Below are 16,759 nucleotides of genomic sequence, written 5' to 3' on the forward strand. Positions count from 1 at the left end.
TGGGATGGGATGGGATGGGATGGGATGGATGGGATGGGATGGGATGGGATGGGACGGGATGGGATGGATGGGATGGGATGGGATGGGATGGGATGGGATGGGATGGGACGGGATGGACGGGGTGGGACGGGATGGATGGGATGGGATGGGATGGGATGGGATGGGATGGGATGGGATGGGATGGGATGGGATGGGATGGGATGGGATGGGATGGGATGGATGGGATGGGATGGACGGGGTGGGACGGGATGGATGGGATGGGATGGGACGGGACGGGATGGGATGGGATGGGACGGGATGGGACGGGATGGACGGGGTGGGACGGGATGGATGGGATGGGATGGGACGAGACGGGATGGGATGGGACGGGACGGGGTGGGATGGGGTGGGATGGACGGGACGGGGTGGGACGGGATGGACGGGGTGGGATGGATGGGACGGGACGGGACGGGATGGGACGGGATAGGGTGGGATGGGATGGGATGGGGTGGGATGGACGGGACGGGATGGACGGGGTGGGATGGACGGGGTGGGACGAGATAGGGTGGGATGGGATGGGGTGGGATGGGACGGGGTGGGATGGACAGGACAAGAAGGGATGAACAGGACAAGATGGGATGGGACGGGACAGGACAGGGCAGGAGGCTCCCGCTGCCCCTGAGCGGGGTGATCCCCCTCTCCTGAGAACAGAAGGGCAGCTCCAGCTGTCCTGGGACTACAAGAACATCTCCCAGGCACTACCTGGCCTCTGGAGAAAAAAAAAAATCCAAGTAAATTAACCCAGGGCTTTCTGATCACCTCTATTTATTGCAAAACAAATGGGCTGCACACTCAGGTCCTGCAGGGGGCTGGGCCAGCAGGTTTTATGTGAGTCTCCAGTGCTTCGGTGGCCTTCTGGCATGGTGAGAGGGTGCACTTGGGTGCTGCTCTGATTATTCCCTACATTAGGGAACAGAGGAGCAGGGATTTGAGGCACAAGCTGGCCGTGTCTTCAGGCTCAGGATGACACCAGGCTCCCCAGTTTCTCTGGGCACCTCCTTCTGCCCGTGCTACTGCCAGCCCTGTCACTGCAGCTCTGAGCACTGTCACAGCATTTGCCCTGGCTCAGTGCCCAGCCTCTCTGCCCTGGGGGAGGGCCAGGGCTGTGGCTGCAGCCGCATCCTTGGGCTGGGCTGTGCTGCTCCCCAGGTGGGCTCTTGATTCCTGCCCAGGGGCCTGGGCACTGCCCCAGAGCTGCACAGTTGCACTTGCAAACCTCGTTTTTCTTGACTCCCTGGCCAGACATCAAGCCTGCCTTGCTTCGCAGCAGCTGTGTCCATCCCAGAGTTCCAGAAGGCTGGGAAGCTGCAGAAGGCTCAAGTGCCACCTCCAGCCCTGAATGACAAGCAGTGGCAGCATTGCCAACCCAGCCTGATCCCGAGGGGTTGGGAGGGCCACCTTGCTGGGGATACCCACCCTATTTGCCACTGTGCCCTGGGGTGAAACACTCTCAGGTGAGCAGGTACAGCACCTCTGCACACCCAGAGCACACACACATAACCCGAGCACTGCAGCTGTCTCAGCAGAGAGAGCATCAACCCTAAAATGTGCCTCTGTCTGTCACTCCCAGCCTAGGAGCAATTCCTGTGGCTGTGCTGCACCCACACTGAGGCAACATCCCAGTCTGATGGGACTGGAAAGCCTGACCCCAGTTCACAACAGCTCAGCCCGAGCTGCTACAGTTCTGCCAGGCCAGGACCAGCAGCATGAGGTCCCAGGGGCTGTCTGGCATCTCTTGCTCTCCCTGTGGCCCCTCACAGACTGGGGAGGTTGCTCATCATGCTGGAGTTGCTGGAGAGAGGCGCCCTGGGCCGAGCGTTCCACGCCACGGAGCTGCGGAAGCTCTCCCGGTAGCGCAGGGAGCTCTCCGTGGACGAGCCAGAATTGATGTCTGAGATGACCAGGCAGCTCCCAGGCTTGCAGAGCCCAACCCTGACACAGCAGCAGCACAGCAGGCTCCCCACGGCACGGCGAATCTCCACACTCCGCAGGGAATAAATGATGGGATTGACCCCCGAGTTCAGCAAGGCCAGAGCCAGGGTCCAGTCCAGGCTGTGCAGGTGGGTGCAGGCCCCGGGCTCACAGAAGACATCAAAGAGCAGCAGGACAAAGAGGGGACTCCAGCAGAGGATGAAGGCCCCCAGGATCATCAGCACAGTCTTCAGCAAGCGCAAGGAGCGTCTGCGGCTGTGCCGAGAGCTGGTTTGCTTGGAACTGGCCTGCACCAGATGGAAGATGGAGATGTAGAGGCCGATGATACCCAGGAGGATGATGCTGAACATGACCACGGAGAAAAGGATGTAGTTCTTGGAGTAGAGAGGCAGGAGCACCGAGCAGGCCTGGAAGTCACAGAGGCAGTTCCAGCCCAGCAGCGGGAGCAGCCCGATGACGAAGGCCAGCAGCCAGCAGGACACGATGAGGCCACGCAGGCGCAGGGTCTTGCTGGCTTCGTTCTCGGCAATCGGCCTCACCATGGTACTGTAGCGCTCGATGGCCGTCACCAGCAGGCTGAAGGTGGAGGCAGCCAAGGTGATGAAGAGGATGCCCTCCCGCAGGAACCAGAGCTGAGGGGAGAGCTGGAAGGTCTTCCTGCCCGAGAGGCAGAGGTTGGAGAGGTAGGCGATCCCTGCCAGCAGGTCGCTGACAGTGATGCTGGCAATGCAGGAGTAGACCCAGCGCCGGGCCCGCAGGCGGCGCAGCACGGCCAGCAGCACCAGCAGGTTCTCCAGGATGATGATGCTGCTGATGATGGCAAAGGTGGTGCGGACCAGCCCCATGCGCTCGTCCCCAGACTGCCGGTTGGTGAGCTTGCCTGAGAAGTTGTAGTGCTGCAGGATGATGTTCATGTTCCTCATGGCAGCCAGCTGCAGGCAGGAGGCTTTCGTGCCGAGCAGGTCGAGTCTGAGCTCGGCATGTTGAGCAGAGTCCAGTGGAAGGAGGAAGGAGCGATTCACCAGCCGGCTCAGCACTGGAGCATTCATCTTCTGAGCCTGGGTCAGCAGTCAAGGGATGCTCGATGGAGGAAGGGGTCAGGTAGGGCTTGGGGCAGAGCAGACCCTCTGTTTGAGGGCTGGAGTAGCTGTGAGACTGAACCCAGCAGCCCTGCTCAGCGTGGAGGTGAGAGTTAGAGCCCGGTCTGCCAGCCCTGCAGCACTGAAAGAGCAAGGGGAGAGGAGGGTGAGGTGTTTTGTAAGTCCACCCATGAGCATGGGCTTCCTGTTGTTTAATAAAGTTTCCTGTTGTGACTGAGAGTATTGACATCTCTTCTAACAGCTGTCATAATTTCTTGGTAAGGGTCTGGTTATTCTCAGCTTTGCTGTGGTTGTAAAGGTGTGGCATGAATGAAGAAACGTGCCAGAGCTCTCTTTGGGTTGCAGCAGGCTGTGCCAAATGGGGCAACACCTTGATGGGTGGAGTCTGCAGGGCTAAACAGATCCAAGTGCTGGTAAGAGCACCCAGACGGCCTGAGACACAAAGTGCTTTGCCTACTGTGGTGCTCAGTTCACCCCTGAGCCTGGCAGAGTGCCCCTGCCTCTTCCTCAACTGCCCCATGCACCACCCATGCTCAGATACATCCCTCTTCCTTCTTCGGGAGGAAGGTCCACGCTGTCACTCCTCAGGGCCCAGCTCCTCAGAGCCACCCTCTTAGAACACATCCAGACACATCCATCCACATCCTGCACTGTCTGTGCAGCAGTCCAGGCACCTGTGTGGCTGCAGCTGAGCCTCAGCCCTATCCACTTCGAGGGAAACCAGCTGGTCTAAGCTACGCCTGTGCCCTGACACTGCACCTACACCTTCAACTCACCAAGCATCTGCTAGAGATGGGTCACGATCTTCCCATTGTCTGTCTTCCCACAGGCAGGGAAGGAGGCAAAAAGCTGCTGCTTCTCACCTTTGCAGGAGGCACAAGGTGCTGCACTGAGACCAGAACCAAGGAATGAGAACACAGCTGCAATGTTAATTTCCATCACTGGCTTAATTCCCTACATCTGCAGAACTCGACTGGAGAGCCTTGTAAGGTGCTGTTCCCAGCTGTGGTTGGGAATTTGCCTTAGGACTCACCTGTCATGGCTGGTGGGAGGCTCTTGCTGCCCGAGGGAGGTTCAGCAGGGCTCTCCAGCTCTTTGTCTGAGGCCCAGCACAGAGCAGGTAGAGGGGACAGCTCCTTGTGCAAAATAAGTGAGGCTCCTACCTACCAAAGTGAAAAAAGGGAAGTTACAACATCAACCACATTTCTGTGCAGGGTGGACCCCACCCAAATCAGCTGCAAAGTGGCAGAGATAAAAGAAAGGCAGAGCACCTTTTAACTCAGGATCGCAGCAGAAGCTGCGCCCTGCTGTACCTGTGTTCTCACCCCCGACGGGCAGGAAGTCATGAGGATGTTCCCAGGCTGAGAGCAAAGAGCAATGAGTTCTTCCATCAGCAGGGAGCTGTCCAGGGAGCCCATCCACTGCTGGATGAGTGGATTGATCCCAGCCTGGATGGCAGCACAGACAAGTGGAAAATGCAAAGGAGGCTCCTGCTGCAGGAAGTCACGTACAAGCAAGAGTGGTTCTCACCAAAAGCTGAGGGCTCCATGCTCCACCTTCACACTTTCAGATGGGGTTTTGGCCTTTTCTATCAGCAGTGTGGAAATAAACTCACACTGATAAAGTCAGCAGATCTCCCTGAGATTGAAGGAGCGGAAATCAGCAGGAAGGCTGGGCTGTGAGTGCTCAGAGGGGAGCAGGGCTACGCGTTCAGCATGATGAACTCACTCCCAAGTGCTCTGGGCTGATGCCCACAAATCACCGGAATCCAAAGGGTCGGTGTGATCCTGGCACATCACTCCTGCTTTGCTCTTGCTTCAGGATGAGCCTCCAGTTAATGTGCCTGCTCGGGACAGAACTGGTGGAGTGTTCCTGAAAGTTCAGGGCATGGAGAAACTTGCCTTGTCAGGGGCCCTAAGTAGCTTCTCAAAGAGCTGGCAATGTGTGAGGAGTCTCAGAGGTTCCTGGCAGGAGTGAGATCTGTGGAGAGGATGGGACTGGTAGAAGGCAAACCCTTTTGATGGAAGGAGGGCTCGAGGCAGATGAGCTGCTGGGACAGCTTGACCCACTCACCCCTGGTGTGCAGGTCCTCTGGACCAGCAAAACACCGAAGGGTCTTCCTAGTGCCCCGTGCACAAACATACCCAAGGCATGAGTCCCCAGCTCATGACTGGGGGCAAATGGGGGTCTCCTTGCCTGAGCCCCCACACGAGGGAGAGTTCCTGCTCTGTCTCGTCCCCATTGCTCTCTGCACAGCCACAGGCTGAGCTGTATCCTGGCACTTCTCCTTTGCTGCCGTCTCAGTTCAGATGTTCTTTCCTTGAAGTGAAGTGAGGCAGGGGAGGGACACCCCCTCCTGCAACGTCTCTCATCTCTTCCCTTCAGATCAGAGCCACAATCTGCCTGAAACTGCCTGGTGGCTCTGAGTGCTGGGCTTGGAAGGGCCAGGGGAGGCATGGGGGGCAACTGAAGCACCGTGGACCTGCTCCAGTTCCATGGCTAAAGCTGGTATTGATGGATGCTGAGATGAGGCACCTCAGCAGAGAAGCCCTGGAACCCTCCAGAGGTCAACAGGAAGGCCAAAATACCTCGTCCCCAGAGTGAGGAGTTTGTCTGCAGCTAAAGGGACACCAGAGAGGAGCAGGAGTGCAGCAGCATCCTGGAGCTTAGCTCCCTGTGCCCATGGCCAGTGGCCTGCCCAGTCCCTCCTACCCTGGGGCTGCTGCTCCCAGGAGGGTGTCCAGCCACAGATTGTTGGGGGCCACAAGCAGCTGCAGGGGAAAGACAGCAAGTCACAAACACAAGATAAAATATCAATGATTCCTGTTGAGGTTTTCCTGCTGCGCTGCTGCACAGTCCTGATAAAAGCTCGTATTTTCAGACATTATGATTAAAAAACACGGGTGAAGCTCTATGGAGAGCTCTATGCCAGGCAGCCCCCGGGCTGGCTCATGGACATCAGGCATCCCCACCTCTGTCCCACATCCCTCCCTCCCCACCCACCCATCCTGCCCCCTCTTCGTGACCCCAGCACAGCCCAAGGCATCCACTTGCCCGCAGGTGTTTTTCTGCTCCAGGAAGGGTGGAGCAGGGCTGGTTTAAAAATGACTGATCACTCCCAGCAGTTGGGTGGTTGCACTTCCCTGCTTTGGTTTCTTCTGCTGCAGAGTGGCGCTTTGCACATCCCAGTCCCCTGAGCTGGCAGGATGCTTCTGGCCCCAGAGGAGCCAAGAAGAACCAGCAAGGCCCCTCTGATCTGGGCTGACACCAAACCCTGCAGATCTGACTCTTCACAGTGCTCAAAAACTGTCCCAGGCACAGTTGTTGTGCCTGGGTGCCCATTCGCTGAAACTGGGTGGTGGTGGTGGTGGATGTCTGTAGGAAAAGAGTCTCCACAGTGCATCTTTTGAAGGAAAACAAGAACGTGAAAGAGAAAGTTTCAGGATTGTCTCCTCCAGACCACATTCATGACCTTAAATGGCAAAGCTTTTTTGGCTTTTTTTTTTTTTATGGCTTTTTTTTTTTAGTGGCTTTTTTTTTTTTTAGAAACTCGCATTTCCTCCAGGCAAAAACATTAAACAGAAACTGTGGTAGAAACGTTAAATCACACCTCAAAACTACCACAGGACACCTCTCTCTTGCTGTCAGCCCCCCCGAGGCTCTGTGGCTGTGGTGTACCAGGCTCTCTCTGCCCTGGCCTTTCTGTCCTGTGCTATCGCCCATCAATCACAGCTACAGGCGCGTGGGCACTGAGCAGGCCAGGCCAGCGATGCCCTGATTAGCACAATCAGCCCCTGCACATGGTTTCCTGGCTGCTGGGCACAGCTGCCTCCAGGTTATAAAACCAGCTCCTGGCCACAGGGAAACTCAGGACTTCCACACGTCTGGGGAGGAGCGTCCAGCTGCGGCAGAGATGTGCCAGCCACGGCCGCTGCCAGCCCTGCTGCTCCTGCTCTGCTGCCCACGGGCCAGTGCCAGTAAGTCAGGGCATTGTTGGGAGTGAGGTGGCTCTTTTGGGCTCCCATCTCAGCAGCCCCTGGCTCATCCTGTGCTGGGGTGTCTTGCAGGTGCTCTGCAGGGCCAGATTGTGGGCGGCCACGAGGCGCAGCCCCACTCCCACCCGTACATGGCGTACCTGAAGATACAAGGGGAAGGGGTCTGTGGGGGCTTCCTGGTGGCCCCTGACTGGGTGATGTCAGCTGCACACTGCATGGGGTGAGTACTTGGTACAGGGGTTTATCCCTTTCTTTCTCCCCTAGCCTGTGAGTTCCTTCCCTGGAGCAATTTTGGAGCAGGTTCCTCCTGTGCTGGGCAGCTCACCCCACCTGTCTGCCAAAATGAGGGAAGTGGGTGACACCAAGCCTAATTCCCCTTTCTCCCCTCTACTGCCACGGCCAGGAATATCACAGTCATCCTGGGGGCTCACAACATCCACAAACCTGAAAAAACCCAGCAGGTTCGGGGAGTCCTCAAGTACCACGAGCACCCTGAATACAACCCCAGCACGATGTACAACGACATCATGCTGCTCCAGGCAAGGAGTTCTGCCGGGGCAGAGGGTGGGCTGGGGCCGTGGGGCTGGCAGGGACGGGGCAGGGCTCATCCTGGCCATTAGCTCCTTCTGCCCAAAGAGGCTGGCAGGACTGGGAGGGACTTGGGAAAGAGCCACGGGCAGGGTTTGGAGCCTCATGTGGCTTTCACAGCAGCTCCCCAGAGGCTGCAGCGCCTGCTAGACGCCCTCTACCTCTGCACAGAAAATGTCCTGCTCACAGCCTTCTCCAAACCGCCTCCTTTCCCCCAGCTAACCTCAAAGGCCACTCTCAATGACTACGTCCAGACGGTCCCACTGCCCAAGACCGGCAGCGACCTCCCCACGGGCACCAAGTGCATGATCGCCGGCTGGGGTCGGATCGATGAGGACAGGGCCACCAACAAGCTCTTTGAGACCAGAGTCTCCATCTACAGCCGCAGGAAATGCATCCTCTTCTACCCACACCTCGACTCTGGCATGGTCTGTGCTGGCAGCTTCCACGAGCTGAAGGATTCCAGCCAGGTACAGGGAGGGCTCACGGAGCTCTCTGGGAGCAGGAGCTGCTGCTGGTGCAGGCACAGCCGGGTCCCAGGGCAGGTGACAGGCATCTGACCACAGTTGCCACATGGACTGGCTCTCTGGATGCCCCAACAGCACCCACAGTCCCTGCACAGCAGCAGGGGTAGAGCCTCAGCTCAGCAGCTCGGGGCAGCCCCTTCAGCTGGGTGGGATGTGGGGCAAGAATGGAGCCACAGGGCAGGGAGGGATCAGGGAGAAACCTATTCCAACAGGGAAGAGGCCTCTAAAATCAGTCTCATCTCTCCCCAGGGAGATTCCGGTGGGCCCCTGGTATGCAATAAAGTGGCGCAAGGCATTGTTTCCTTTGGCTATGACTCCCCACCTGGGGTCTACACCCGCATCTCCAACTACCTGCCCTGGATCAAAAAAGTCATGAAGAAGTAGCAGCAGTGGCAGCACTTGCTCCAGCTCTGGTGTGGCCCTGGAGAATGCAATAGCTTCCTTCCTGTCCCTGCTGAAGGCTCAACTGCCTCCTCTCTCCTTGGGAACCCGAGTGACTTGATCAGTGCACTTGAGAGTCCCCTTCACTCCGTTCTGAGGCTGCTGCCTGTCCCATTCCCTGCCTGTCTCAGGACTGTGTTAAATCACCCTGGCAGAAGCAGGGATAGGCCCAGATGGCACAAAAAGAGGCTGTGCCACAACAGACCCCACTTCCTTCAGAGATAACCCTGTTCCTGCTTGAACCTTGCTGCACTTAAAGCACCCTCAGTAAACTCAAAGCTGCATCTCCCAGCATGTGTCGTCTTTCCTGGGGCCTTGCCTCAGAGCACAGGAGGGAGGGTCTGGCTGCTGCACGTGAGAGGCTGCTGGGACAGCAGCAATCACAGCTCTGCATCCTGAATCAGGCAGGCTCTGAAACAAGAGCCATGGTCGCCCTTCCTCGAGTCACAGGGATGATCAGTGTGCTGCGAGGAGAAAAACTGCCCAGCTAGAAACGTTCTGGGAAAAGCAATGGGCACACACTCCATTCACCAACTTCACACTGGCACCTTCCTGGGAGCCCAGGCAGCAAGGATGTGGTGCATCAGCAGTGACCGGGGCTCCAAAGCCGTCGTTCTGTGCAGAGTAAAGGCTGTTTCCTCTGCACAGGGCTCGTGCCTGGCAGGTGTTGCACCCTAGGATGCAGTGCATGGTCACAGGGCACACCAGGCTTATCTTCCCAGCTGTCTTAGCTGCAAGAGGCTTCACTGGGTGGAGGGAGCTGGACTTTTTGTGGACTGTGCCCTTGGGCGTAGGCAGGTGGCTGTTAAGATGCCAGGGACAGAGCTTTAGATTCCCAGAGAGGAGGCACACCCAAAGTCCCAGCTGTTACACATCCGCTGCTTCCAGGCTTTGCCATTTGCCAGCAGCCACAGTCCTTCATCCTCCGTTTCTGCACCGTGTCCTGGGCAGAGACACTGAAAGGATTGAACTGAAAGGGTTGATAAAGGACCTGGGTTCACAAAAGTTCCTGACCCCAAGCCATTTCCTCCTTTCCTCCCATGATAACTACAGGGGGAGAGCCCAGCTGGGTCCCTGGAGAAGGCAAGGACAAGTCCTAGCTGGGGGCTGGCTGGAAGCTGCTTGGCACATCCTTGTCCCCCAGATCCAGTGATAGCCCAAACCTCTCCCCTCAGCTGGATGATGCCCAAGGACAAATTCTCCCCACAAAGGATGCTCGAGTGCTGTTTTCAGACAGCTCCTGCATTGGAGTCTGAGCCTCCTTCCATGGCCAGGCTGCCCTCTGAGCCCTCATCTTCATCCCAACTTGTTTCTGGTGGCATCTCCTGTGTATGGAGAGAGACAGAGTTCCTTGGAGGAACAGATGAGGCGCTGGCAAAGGAGTGCGGAGCTCCCCAGCAGGGGATGACGGATGTCTGTGATGTCAGAAGGAGTCGGTTTGCGGTGGGAAAAACCTGTGGGGGATTCTAAACGTACGAAAACTGTCTGCAGTTCAAGGGAAGGGGGTGCTTGCCCTGCTGTCATGGCCTTTTCCACTGGTCACCTCCATCAGAGGGAGGAGGTTTCCACAGTCCAGCCTGGATTTCTTCTCGTAAATCCTCCACGGGGACTTGCCTGGGATGAAGGGAAAATGCGTCACCTCTTCCTTCAGCACCCAGGCTGCCCTGGGGAAACTGAGAAGGGTCCATGTTTGGGCTTCTGCTCACAGCTGCTATCAGCTCGGAAATCTGCAAGTGAACAGGCTGCAGCTGCTTATCTGTGCATTATGAATCTTTGTCACGTCAGGGTTTTCCTAGAAGCTCCAGCTGCTGCAGGCTTTGCACGAGAATGGCAACTTGTAGCTTAAAAATGGGGTTTACCCAGTGGCCCTGGAGGCAGAGAGGAAAGCAGATTTACTGGCAGCGAGGGCAGCAAGGAGGTGTCAGCCCCATTTCGTCACAGCTAAACCGTGAATGTTCAAAGTTTGCTCTTACCATAAAATCCCGGAATGGTTTGGGTTGGAAGGGCCCTTAGATCATCCCATTCCACCCCCTGCCATGGGCAGGGACACCTTCCACTGTCCCAGGCTGCTCCAAGACCCATCCAGCCTGGCCTTGGACACTTCCATGGATCCAGGGGCAGCCACAGCTGCTCTGGGCACCCTGTGCCAGGGCCTCCCCACCCTCACAGGGAAGGATTTCTTCCCAATATCATCAGCGCCATGTTATGAACACATTCACAGCCATTTTGCTCCATTAGCCAAGACTGCAGCTGCTGAGGGAGAGCAGGAGGGCCCTCACCTGCCACTGCAGGATCTTTGGAACTGATGCATCGGGTGCAAGAAACCTTGTTCATGTAGGGCTCGTGATAAGAATCAAGAGGGTTTGCACATGCTCGACAAAGAGGAGAAGCTGCACGGGAAGACCTCACTGGAAGTCAAAGAGATGAGGGTGGGTGCATTTCCCACAGCTTCCAGAACAAAGGCAGTGTTCTAAAATTGGCTCTGGGTTTAGAACTATGTCAGATCCCTCAGATCAGACCCATGATGAAGGTGGGTTGATGCCCAAGGCCAAGACTGACTGAATTCCCCTCTCACATTGCTGAGACATGCAACTTGTAGAGAGATTCTTCAGATGAGTCTGACTTCTGTGGTTTCCTGGAGTCTGGTGTCAGGCTATAAAACCTTGCTGGGAGCAGGAAGAGACCCCAGATGCAGCCCCACCTCTAAGGGATCCACTGAAGCCCAGAAGGCCATGATGGAGCACCTGCAGACACTCCTGCTCCCCCTCCTGCTGGTGATGTGCCCCCCAGTCAGCACCAGTAAGTAGAGCGCGCTGGAGGCGAGGAGAGGGTTGGGGAAGGATGAACCTCAGCCCTGCTCCCTCTGATCCAAACCCCTCATCCTCTGCCCCATCCATTGCAGGTTATCCCTGGAGCTGGAGGGAGAGAGGAGGAGAAGCCAAGCCACCCTCCAGGACACACCCCACACCCTACATGGCCTATGTGCAGGGGAAGGACAGCCACTTCTGCGGAGGCTTCCTCGTGGCCCCCGGCTGGGTGATGACGGCGGCTCAGTGCCTTGTGTAAGTCTTTGCTGGGCCCACACAGCACCTGCAGAGAGGTGTCTGCTCCACCACGGCTTGGGAAACGTCTCCTGCATGGAGGTCTCACAGCTGGAGTCCCCTCAGCTATCACCAGGCTCTTTCCCGGGCACGACTGGGGGACAGCACTGAGCCCCATCTCCCTCCCCAGCCCACCCTCAGATATTTACCCTGGGTTTTTTTCTCCCCTCCGTGACTCATTTTCTTTTCCCAGATGTCAACAGTGAGAGGTCAGAGTGGCTTCTGTCCTTGTTGGCACTGTCCTGCTGTCAGGCTTCGCCCTTTCTACCACCAACTTGTTTGCTAGCAGAATTACTTCCTACGAGCCAGCTGCTTGCCCAGCCCTTTTCCATCCCTCCAGCTGGGGTATAGATGGGCAGGTGGACTTTTCCAGATGTCCACAGCTCTGGGTGTAGCTCCCACACACCTCAGGGCTGACAGCTCTGCCCTGGTGCCAGTGACAGGCTCAGGGCCAGTCCCCACACCTGGGTAGCAAAAGGGAGGACCAGCAGAACCCAGGAGCTTGGATGCCCAAGACTCACCTGGGAGCTCGGGAGGGACTCCTGCATGTACCCAAAGTCCTTTCCAATTTTCCTGAGGCAGCACCTTCTGCAGGTGATGTGGAGGGCAGAGAAGGGTCCTGATTTAGAAATCCCTGGACTTCCATGGGCCTGTGAAGCCCAGAACAACAGAGCAGCAACATTGGACCAAATGTGCCCAGCTCGAGATCTGGAGATAAAGGAGCCCTTGCAGAGCTTTGGTCCGTCAGATGGGAGCTTGCTCTGCCTCTTGGCTTGGCAGATTCACTGGCAGAGCTCCTTGCTCCCATCATTCTTCTTAAAAAGTGCATATATAATATAGTTTGTGTCTAGGGAATCACACTTTATCTGTGTGACTGGACTCTCCTGGCCATGCCCCTGGGAGATGAGCCTCAGTGTTCCCAGGCAAGACAGGGACAAGCTGGTGACACCCACTGTGCTTGATTTCACCAGCCACAAACCTCTGACTGTCATCCTGGGAGCCCACACACTCCAAAGGAGAGAGGAAAGCTGGCAAACCTTCGAGGTCAAGGAGTATCACTGCCACCCAGATTTTACAAGTCCTAAGAAGGGAAATGACATCCTCTTGCTGAAGGTAACCTGCCTGGAGCACCTGCATGGCCCTGATGAGCCAAGCCACAACCCTGGAGCGGAAGGGGAAGGTGCCTGTACAGGCCAGGCACTCATCTCTGTGTTTTCTGTCCCCTTGCCCAGCTGAATGGCAATGCCACCAGCAACAGCCACGTCAGGCCCATTTCCTTTGAGAAATCCAAAGTTCGTGGTGGGACCGAGTGCAGCGTGGCCGGCTGGGGCTACAGGACACCCGCTGTCACCTTACGTGAGGCCACTGTCACCATCATCAAACAAAGGGACTGCCTCAGCCACTACCCAGGACTCGCTGACAACTTGATTTGTGGCCGCAGCAAATCCGCTGGGGTACCTGAGAAGGTCAGTCTGTGATTAGGGAAGAGGAGGGTAGGTTTTGGCCAGGGGGCAAAGCACAAGGGACAAGAGGATCCTTGCTTTCCCATGGCAGAGGACCTGGGAGTCTGCAGCAGCACAAGGGGACAAGAGCTTGGCCAGAGGGGTTCACCCCGAATCTCATTGTTGGTCTGAGCGTGCTTTGGATCTGAAGCCAGCAGAAGGGCAGAAATGAAACTGGGTCCCAAACAAAGCTGTCACCAGTCCCTTGTGGAGCCAGAGTTATCCCCATCCACTGCGAGCCCAGGCTTCTGCTGGGGAAACTCTGTCCTGATGTTTGCAGCCTTCCTGTTCTTTGCAAAGGCTCTCCTTCCCTGGGATCCTCAGCATAACCCAGCACTGATCCCTCTTCTCCTTTTCACAGGGCGATGCCGGGGATCCGCTGGTCTGCAACAACAAAGCCTACGGCATCTTCTCCTACAGGCACAACAACTGGCCTGGGTTCTACACTCACATCACTCCTTACCTTTCCTGGGTCAACAGTGTCATGAAGTCAGCATGACCCTGCTCCCCCTGCAGCTGCTGCCCTGGAGAACTCACCCTCCAGGGCCCCGTCCTCACCAACTTTCTTTTCCTTTCTCCCTGGGAAACATCTTCCACTGGTCCTTGTGGATGTGGCAAGAACCTCTCTGTGGCCAAGCCGAACTTTGTCCATGGTGGGGCTGGCACAGAGATTGTTCCTTGACTGCATTTATCCCCTGTGCAAACTGGGGAGTGCCTGCACTCCTTCACTGCTGCCCTGATTTAGCCCTTTGTGGCTACAGCTCCAGAGAGGAAGCAGCAGGACAGCCCCGACAGAGGTGCCACTAGCTGTGGGGATGTCTGTAACCCTCAGGGGAAGGCTGCACAATGAGATCAGAGGGATCCAAAGAGCAGCCTCCTCCCTGTCATTTGGGACACCAGATGTCTGGGTGTCTTTTGCCCAAGCCCTGGGCTACAGGGCTGCCCAAGCTCCAAGGAGGACACTTCCAGTTCCTGCTCCACTACTGCTGTCCCCTACCTCTGAAACCTGCTGCCTCCTTTCTCCCCTCTTCTGTAGCTCCAGTGTTCTAAGAACACATAAAAACAATAAATCTCATCTGCATTTGAAAGGCTTTTTCCTGCTGCAATTTTGATTTCTCTGGCTCCAGTCCTGAACAGCTCAGGAGAAAGTTACAGCTCAAACAGCTGAATCCCAAGCTGGAGGTTTCTACCCCAACCAATGGACTCCATTTTCTGTCCCATCTAAACCTCCAGAATAGATATCCAGTCTGGATTTCAGGGCAGAAGCTCTCCTCCCTCCCTCCAGGGCCCTCTAAGCTGGTACTTTGGGGGATTTCCTCCTTCCATCACATCCTCTCCCGCATGGGCCCCTCTCAGTTTTACCCCATCCCACCTCTGGCTGCCATTCCACACAAAACCAGCATCTTCTCCCCAGTGCACCTCTGTCACACACAGGTGTTCATCGAGGCACACGGAGCCATCTTTTTAGTGAAGCTGGCAGCAAAGAGAAAAACCACACAGTCCCACCACGGCCTGACATCCAGCAAATCTTTTATTCCTACATCTCACGGTTTAGGACAAGAAAATAAATCCCTGCCTCTTCTACAATAGAGCTTAAAAATATTGCAACCTGAGGAAATTAATCTGGAGATTTGGCAAGAGACCCAGCAAGAGGAGCACAAACACTTCCGTCAGATGTTTAGGATTTCGTTGACAAAAACACACTCCTGGGGAGTGTTTGCCTTTCCTTGCGCTCACCTCTGCCCAAAGGTGACTTGTCAGAGGCCATTCCAACATCTGTGGCAGCACTGGACACGAAACACAAGGCCAAAGATGTGAAGACTCCAAATATTTTCCAAACCTTATAATTCAAAATGTCTAAAAGTCCCCAGGTCACTCACCTGACTTAGAAAAGCTGCAGCTGAGCAGAGTTACCAGTGGTTTTCGCTGTGGGTGATGTTGCAGGAGCAAAGCACCTCTAGCACATTTCTGCTGAGTTTTCCATGCCCAGAGTGCCCTCTTTGGGTTGGCAACAGGGTGTGTTCTTCGAGGTTCTGTCTCTAAACAACTTCTGAACTAATCCAAAAAAACTTCCCTCTTGCAGTTTGGAAGCAAATTCGTGGCTGAGCTCAGGAAAGGCACCTCTTTCCCCCAGGGTTCTTTACATCATTTAACCTGTTCTGAATTAGGGGTTGCAAAGCTGACATTGAGCAGAGACTTCTTTTCTATCGAGGCTGCCAAATCCTTCCCAGAAGAATTTCCCAGTTCTCATCCTGCATCTTCTGTGCAAAGAGCCTGTCACCTTTTGGAGAGCTGGAGGCTGAAGGCCTGAGTCACTGGGAGGGAGGATGGGAACTGGCAGAGCAGGAGAGACCTGTCTTTGGGGAGTTCCATAAAACCACCATTTATTTCCATGGCCAGGAGCTACAGATACTCACCTGAGATGAAGGGAGGAGCAGCTCTAGGAGCAGTGCACAGGAGTGGCCAGGGACAAATAACAGCACTTGGCCAGGAGTGTAGAACAGCCCTGGGCAGCAGCTGAGGTCCCTGAGGAGCCACATCCTCACCCAGCTCAGCCGCTGGGGTTACCCAGAAGCTTCACACAGCCCAAGTGTGGAGTCTTTGTCACACAGTCCAGCATGGGAGCCACAAAAACTCTTCAAAAGCCATGAGTTGTCCACCCACGATGGTGGAGATGTTACAAAAATTGCTTGTGGAGGCTTAACTTCCTGATCAGGCTGCATGGCAGGAGATAAAGCAGCTCGAGGACAATTATACCAAACTGGTATCACTGGGAGAGCACACAGGAAATAGCTTGGGTTAGAACAAGCCCTCGCTGAGCCCAGGGCTCAAGAAGCTCTTGACAGAAACATTCCAGCAACAGCAGCTGCCATTCCAAAGACCAAGCTGGTCCCGTGCTCCTGAGCTGCACATCAACCTCAGAGTCCTGTGTGGGGTCAGGATAACACGGGGGAGAATCCTGAAGTGAGAGGAGGGAGGCTTTATATTCCTGCTTTATAAATTCCACATGAGGTTTTACTCCTACACTGCACAGATACTTCCCTCTCTTTCCCAAGAGGGCAAAGGGAATGCTCAAAGGAAAGAGCTTCCTCCTGCTAGGAGGATGATGGTTGGCCAAGGACAAGGCAAATCCCAAACTCTCTCTTCTCTGCCCTTTTCTTTCACATGGGATTTTTTTAACGTGAAAAATATGAAAATTGATTTCCTTCATGTCTGGTCCACCCATGTGCACAATCCCAGGGACCTGCTTTGGTATCAGCAGGGACGTCCAGTGACCAGGTTTAAAGTGATTTGCAGCACTGCCACAACCCCAGTTCCTGGGCCAGCTCACCTTATCAGGACACTCCCCTGGCCCACAGCCCGGCTCTGGCAGCCCTCTTTTGCCGAGTCCCTCCCTCTGGAGCAGGCTGCAGGCCAAAGGAATTATCCAGGCAGTGGCAGGTGGCTTCAGGACACAGCCTCCCGTGTTCCAAAGACTGCTCCTTGCAGGATGGGCACGGGAGGATCAGAGGAGCCGAGGGCCTCGTGCCCCAG

At 55.8% G+C, this 16,759-nt stretch overlaps 3 protein-coding genes across 3 annotated transcripts; 2 read left to right on the plus strand and 1 right to left on the minus strand.

The window, feature by feature from the left end:
• Positions 1-793: 793 nt before the first annotated feature.
• Positions 794-4,192, minus strand: S1PR4 (sphingosine-1-phosphate receptor 4). Its single transcript, XM_048287528.1, has 2 exons — positions 4,105-4,192; positions 794-3,192 (listed from the first exon to the last, which is right to left on the minus strand). Exon 2 carries the CDS (start codon positions 3,018-3,020, stop codon positions 1,794-1,796), a length of 1,227 nt encoding a protein of 408 aa, XP_048143485.1. The 5' UTR covers positions 3,021-3,192; positions 4,105-4,192; the 3' UTR covers positions 794-1,793.
• Positions 4,193-6,835: 2,643 nt separating this feature from the next.
• On the plus strand, positions 6,836-8,913 carry LOC125317776 (mast cell protease 1A-like). The gene is made up of 5 exons (XM_048287851.1): positions 6,836-7,048; positions 7,139-7,286; positions 7,470-7,605; positions 7,873-8,124; positions 8,431-8,913. Exons 1-5 carry the CDS (start codon positions 6,985-6,987, stop codon positions 8,563-8,565), a joined length of 735 nt encoding a protein of 244 aa, XP_048143808.1. The 5' UTR covers positions 6,836-6,984; the 3' UTR covers positions 8,566-8,913.
• Positions 8,914-11,234: 2,321 nt separating this feature from the next.
• LOC125317726 (granzyme E-like) lies at positions 11,235-13,724 on the plus strand. Its single transcript, XM_048287681.1, has 5 exons — positions 11,235-11,421; positions 11,510-11,684; positions 12,695-12,836; positions 12,956-13,189; positions 13,587-13,724. Exons 1-5 carry the CDS (start codon positions 11,235-11,237, stop codon positions 13,722-13,724), a joined length of 876 nt encoding a protein of 291 aa, XP_048143638.1.
• Positions 13,725-16,759: the final 3,035 nt, after the last annotated feature.

Source organism: Corvus hawaiiensis, chromosome 28 (assembly GCF_020740725.1).
Source record: "Corvus hawaiiensis isolate bCorHaw1 chromosome 28, bCorHaw1.pri.cur, whole genome shotgun sequence".
Classification (NCBI taxonomy): domain Eukaryota; kingdom Metazoa; phylum Chordata; class Aves; order Passeriformes; family Corvidae; genus Corvus; species Corvus hawaiiensis.

Coding starts and splice junctions, on each gene's coding strand:
- S1PR4 (XM_048287528.1), bottom strand. CDS start 3,020: ATGAATGCTCCAGTGCTGAGCCGGCTGGTGAATCGCTCCTTCCTCCTT.
- LOC125317776 (XM_048287851.1), top strand. CDS start 6,985: ATGTGCCAGCCACGGCCGCTGCCAGCCCTGCTGCTCCTGCTCTGCTGC. Junction 7,049..7,138: donor CTGCCCACGGGCCAGTGCCA/GTAAGTCAGGGC, acceptor GGTGTCTTGCAG/GTGCTCTGCAGGGCCAGATT. Junction 7,606..7,872: donor ACGACATCATGCTGCTCCAG/GCAAGGAGTTCT, acceptor CCTTTCCCCCAG/CTAACCTCAAAGGCCACTCT.
- LOC125317726 (XM_048287681.1), top strand. CDS start 11,235: ATGAGTCTGACTTCTGTGGTTTCCTGGAGTCTGGTGTCAGGCTATAAA. Junction 12,837..12,955: donor ATGACATCCTCTTGCTGAAG/GTAACCTGCCTG, acceptor CCCCTTGCCCAG/CTGAATGGCAATGCCACCAG. Junction 13,190..13,586: donor CCGCTGGGGTACCTGAGAAG/GTCAGTCTGTGA, acceptor TCCTTTTCACAG/GGCGATGCCGGGGATCCGCT.